The 5,483-nt window shown below is 51.6% G+C and overlaps 1 protein-coding gene across 1 annotated transcript in view; it reads left to right on the top strand.

Annotated features, from left to right (window-relative positions):
• The first annotated feature begins 1,170 nt into the window (after nucleotides 1-1,170).
• Nucleotides 1,171-5,483, top strand: part of CSUI_003177 (ap2 domain transcription factor ap2xii-8) — a 9,294-nt gene continuing 4,981 nt past the window's right edge. Inside the window, exons 1-2 of the mRNA XM_068063375.1 lie at nucleotides 1,171-3,590; nucleotides 4,846-5,296. Coding sequence (XP_067924644.1) covers nucleotides 3,372-3,590; nucleotides 4,846-5,296 — 670 coding nt within the window. The 5' untranslated portion in view covers nucleotides 1,171-3,371. The remainder of the gene's footprint in view (nucleotides 3,591-4,845; nucleotides 5,297-5,483) is intronic.

The following is a 5,483-nucleotide window of genomic DNA, read 5'->3' as shown; positions in this document are numbered from 1 at the left end:
GTCAGTAGTCACAGTCCACTACACTAGTCAGCTCGGGCAGGTCGACCTGAACAATGGGGTCATCCACACCATGCTTCGCGTGAAGAGTAGTCTGCTTCCTTCATTATGGCTTCGCAACAAACTTGGACGACCGACGATTGCCATCCTCCTGTCGACAGCCACACAAGCCGAGACGCCCGGTGCTCGGAAGTCTCCCGAGAGTTCACTGCTTAGATCATCGCCGCTGTGCGAGCGCCATAGCGACACTACAAGGCGACAGGCGTGTCCTGCCGCCAGGGTGATTTTCTACGTTTTCGACCCCCCGAGACGCACTAGTATACGCGGCGCCTAGGGAAGAAAATGTCCTAGTGCGTGGCCACCCCAACCCATCAGACTATCGTTCGTTATTGAAAAAAGTGTAGCAGGAAGACTTCGAAGCGCACTGTTCGATACACCGGTGTTGTCAGTACGACCTTTGCACGAGACCACCCTGACTTTATGTGCGGTTACACGGCCAAGCGCGGCGAAGGTAGCTGCCCTGGGCTATATACTACACGTCGCCCATGGGCGAGAGGTCATCTCAGCGGAGCGGTGCAGCAGGGGGCTCTTGGGAGACTGTCTCATCGGTGGTTTCTTTGTTTGTTGGACTGCGCCGGGCTGGAGAGACACTGTTGAAGGGACGGGAAATGACCAGTGCTCCGACCGGCTGTAATATCTCTGTTGTCGCTTTGCGTGGGCAAGAGAGGGGAGGGGACATAGGCTGTTGGATGTGGGAGGAGAGGAAAGAAGACTGAAAGGGTGAACAATCCACTTGGGGCTGCGATGCTACGCACCGGGCGTGCACGGTTTCCGGAGGAAGACGTGAGGAAAAAGTGTTTTCAGTTGCTCTTGTTGGCTTTTTTTTCTTCTCTTGGCTCAGGGGGAAGCAGGCATCTTTACAAACCGGCTACCTCTACAACCAAATTTCGAAGGATCTCCGTATGTCCACCCGGCCGGGTTACAGTGTGGTCTTAGCCGCTCACAGGAGCTCCTCACCTCCGAGCAGAAATTCTGCGATAATTAGCGGTAGTAGAGATCATCACTTACGAGGCGCGATTGTACTTTCAGATTCGTTCGTACTGTACCCGTGTTCATACATGGGAGGGTCTTGTGTAACCGGGGCAGCGCATCCTGCTTGTCAAACATATTCAAGGGAAAGGGGCCGCGGGAGTTGTTGGCCAGCGGTGGAACGACGGATGCTTCGGTGGCTGTGTCTGTCTGTCTGTCCGGTGGTCGCCTTTGAGTTTTCGGAGCTTCGCCTGTCTCTACTAACCCTAATTTCAATTACGAAACAGTTCAGTCTTATTGCACGAGAGGCACTATGACAGTGACGGTGCTGAGTGGAAAGAACCCGGGCGGATTGCAGCGGCCGTCTCCTCTCTTCCAGCCCGGAGAATAGTTGTCGTGGTAGTCGCTTTTGTACTGCATCAGCCGCGCTTCATGATAAACCTCTATCCCCGAGACTGCGTTGATATCTGTGGGGTTCGGCGCATTTTAGTAGCGTCTCTGCTTCTACTAGCCACGGTGGTCACCGTCGTCTGTCCCTTTTTATCGAGGAATAATCTCGTTTGTCCTTTTCTCCCATTCGTGATCTGTCTGTCAGACGCCGGACCAGCACCAACCAGCTTCAGCTTCTCCGATTTTTTCATGCCAACGGATGCTATGACGCTCCGTGTCAATTTTTTCAGGGCAAATTCGTATGTTCTCGCTTTCGGTCACGCAAAAATACATCTTTTGTGTATCTACTTCATTCGTTTTCATCTCGAAGACGATGTATAGTTCGTTTTTCCAATGACTTCTTTCTGTCAATGACGTCATGGAGGACACATCGGCGTGGCACAAAAGTCTGTCTGCTGCTGCGGACGTTTTCCTTTTTTTTCGTTACCTGTACTGGACTATACGGTTCCTCGACACGCACTCATTATCGGGCGCCAGCTCTGAGGAGAGTTTTCCGGTATCCCACCGAAGTCTTCTTCAAGTAATTATGTCTGCAATTCTTTCGTCCGTCTGTCGCCACTGCCAGGTTTTGTAGTATTGCCTGTCGGCGCTTTCGTTTCGTTTTTCTGTCTCCCTGGCCATGCTGCAGATCTTCTTTATCCCCGCAGCGCCACTTTTCAACTTTTTTTTTCAATCACTCGCCAGTGAGCGACTGAGAGAAGACGACACCCGTCTCTTCGTCGTTCTGTCGGGAGCGGAGTGAGACTCTGTCATTCAAAAAAAAATTGAGCCAAGAATGTGGTGACGGGGCGGTGCGCGGTGTGACATGTGCGAGTGAGAACTCCCGCGAGTAATAGCGTCGTTATCTGCGTTGGACTGGCAATCGACTGAAAAGAGAGCATGCTCGAGTAGACGCGCGAAGAGGTTCGTCAGAGCCTCAACATCTGGACGGAGGATCTGTGTTTTACGTTCGAGACTATTTCCGTAGAAAAGTCTCCTTTTCTGTCCCTTCATTTCAGTTCAGTCAGCTCCGGTTCCGCCTGGAGGCTTTCGCAGTTGTATAGGTTTTTTCTCCCCTTCCGTACGCATTGCGGCAGCTCTAATCGATGCTACTCTTACCTTCCTGTCTCCTTCGCTCCAGGAAATTTTTTTGTTTGAACACAATGGAACCCAGTATTTAGAGTGTCTTCACCACGTGAGGCCATTCCAGAGAAACGAATGTTAAAGAGACAGCGCGACTCCAAGGGTCTTCCCTCTCTTTCGTCTGTTTGTAAGAATTTGTGCAAGTAAAAGAAACTTAGGAATCACTGAGACGTCGTCCTTCAAGTCGCACCAGCCAGTGCATACCCGAATCCACAGATACGAGTATGTATTCCGTCCCATCTTGGATTTTCTCCCATCCGTTTTCCCTTCCCGCCCACGTGTCTCTGTCTGTCCCGTTTTCTCCCGTTGTGTCTCTATCACTACCTTCGCCCGATGATGCCTCGGAGCACTACCCGAACCTCACTGTGCTCCTGCTTGTCTCTTCAACCGTCGCTTTAAGTTCTTGGCGTCTTTTTTCTACACTGCAGACGCAGGCTTTTTTGTTGATCAAAGGCCTCGAAACAGTTAATCACTCACGCTGAACATTCTCCCGCGGTTTTCCCTCATTCTGTAGCGGAGGGACAAAGGCAACGCGGCAGTTCTGATGTGGCAGCCGATTCCTTTCATTTCAGTAGAACTTCTTTCTATGGAGGCGTTCCGCGCTTATCATCTTGGTCCCCTGTGTACGTGTATGGGCAGACTCAAACTTGGAAGGTATTCTATTCCTTAAATTCATGGTTCAGTCTGATGGTTGTTAGACGAACTACAACTCAGTTCATTAGAAGGTTTCCCCGTCCGTCTTTCAGTTCCTTTTCTCATCTTCTTCGCCAGTCATGGATGCTGAGAATGGTACCGCGAAACTCCATCAGGGAGCAGGTGTAGCGTCTCAGCCTTCGCCTTGTCCGTCTCCTCTCCCTGTTTCTTCTTCCGCTGCCGCCTCTCCAACTCCTACTATCTCTTCCTCTATGCCAGCATCAGCCACTACTGCCGCCACAAGCTCCGAGAGTGTAGAGGCCGAAGCGGGTCATATCTACCAGCCCGGGACGAAGGCGGTGAGAATCGCACACGAAGAAGATCAAACTGTCGATGAGTATTCGAATACTTCCTGTCTGTTGTCTCTCACTTCCTCCTGTGGTTTCTTTCTCATCTTTCATCCGGGAGTCGTCGCCTGTGTAGATCTATTGATTCATATGTATCTCTCTTTGTGGATACATGTGTATAGAGGAAGAGGGACTTCTTTTAGGAATGTTCTGAATTTGCCCTTTGTGTGCGTTCGATCTTCGTTCGCATCCTGGCCTCGCAGTGAAAACGTGTACGGGGAGTGTAGGAATCAGTGCATTACTCCGTGTATGCTCATCTATGTGCTATAGCGTTTCTGCTAGTATATCCCTTCGCTCTTCTCTCTCGCGGAACTACACACGCCATGTTCAGCTGCGTCAGCGTGACGTTTCTGCGTGTATGTATGTATATATATATATGTAGATATATCTATGTGCAAGTAGAGTTCGTGCATGTGGTTGCTACAGATTCCCGGATGGAGAAATGATACTTACGTCTTTGTGTCCACATGCTAGCGAATATATGTTTAGTGCATTGTAGAGCGTCGAAGGTGGTCGTGGTGGGGTATATGTTCATAGATTGGCGACTAGTGGATGCAGATATGTGGTCGGACTGTCTTGAGAGTCCATGTCTGTCGTTACGTTTTCTCTCTCCTTCAGGAAGTACGCCTTGTGTACCGAATCAAAAAGGGCCCTGGAGCGGGTCGCCATCAGAAGTCGTTCTCTATTTCAGTACGTCAATCTGCTTATGACGGTACTGTCACACCCTGTACTCGGTCGTGTACTTCTCGACGTAGGATTCATATGCATGCGCAGGGTAGAGGCTCATCGTCGCTCCAGCGTCCCGCGAGTATTTCGCACAGAGTTTCCCGTGTACAGAGAAGACGGAAAGTTTTCACTTGCATGTGCACACGTACGTGCTTCTGTGTTCCCGTACACGCTGCGAAACTATGTATTCTCTTTTTTATGTTCTAGGAAGTCTCTTGTAATCGTGGGAAGACGTGTGGCGCGGAGGGGCTGGTCTGTTGAAGTGCGGAACATCTCGCAAAGCAAATCTCGTTGAGTTTTTTCATCGCGGAAATGCCTGGGCGTGCACCGGGAAGTGGTGTTTATATTTGCCAGCCATGGCGGTAGCTAGGGATGTGAAGTGAGGACATAGAATTTGGATCTACGCGGCTCTCAACTTGTTTCGAAGCCGTCGGCTTCACTCCGGTTCTGCGTGCCATCGTCTTCGGTTCCTGTCTCTCAGCGATACGGTGTGCAAGGTGCGTGGGAACAGGCAGAAGCAGCCCGTCAGTATATCAACGCACATGGCACACTTCCCCCTCATTTTGTAGTCCAGTCTCTCCCTTCCAAAGCGAACGGCTCCAGTTCATCCAATCAGAAAGGCCGTCGAGGACCAGCGTCGGCGGCTGCGTCTACAGCGACTGCTGGATATACATCGAGTAGCAGCAGTGGGGCCTCGTCCGGTGCTGGTGTCGGTGCGGCGGTGAACAGTCATTCTTCCGGTCAAGGCGATGGAGCAGGTCGGCAGAGGGGGGCAGGGGGCGGAGCGTCAGGGGGTGGGAGAAGTGTAGGCCGAGGCGGTAGTAGTAGTAAGGGTGGAGGGGACGGGACTGAAAAGAAAGGTCGGTTGAATGCAAGTCAGGCAGACGTCGGAAGCGGTTTCTTGAATTGTGGCACTGGTGCAAGAGGAGGAGGTAGAGGGCGGGCCGCTGCATCACGGGCTGCGCCTCTAGTTGGCTTCCCATCGCCTACAAGTAGTGGTGCTTCAGCGCACAATGTCTATCTCAACCTTCAAGGCCGCGGGATACTTCCTGCGGGCCTACGAGGAATGGTACATCCTTATGTCTTTCTAGCGTCCGGGGGGGCAGGCACAACTCCGGT

Source organism: Cystoisospora suis, assembly GCF_002600585.1.
Source record: "Cystoisospora suis strain Wien I chromosome Unknown contig_1381, whole genome shotgun sequence".
Taxonomy (NCBI): Eukaryota; Apicomplexa; class Conoidasida; order Eucoccidiorida; family Sarcocystidae; genus Cystoisospora; species Cystoisospora suis.
This window is presented reverse-complemented; position numbering and strand designations above follow the sequence as displayed.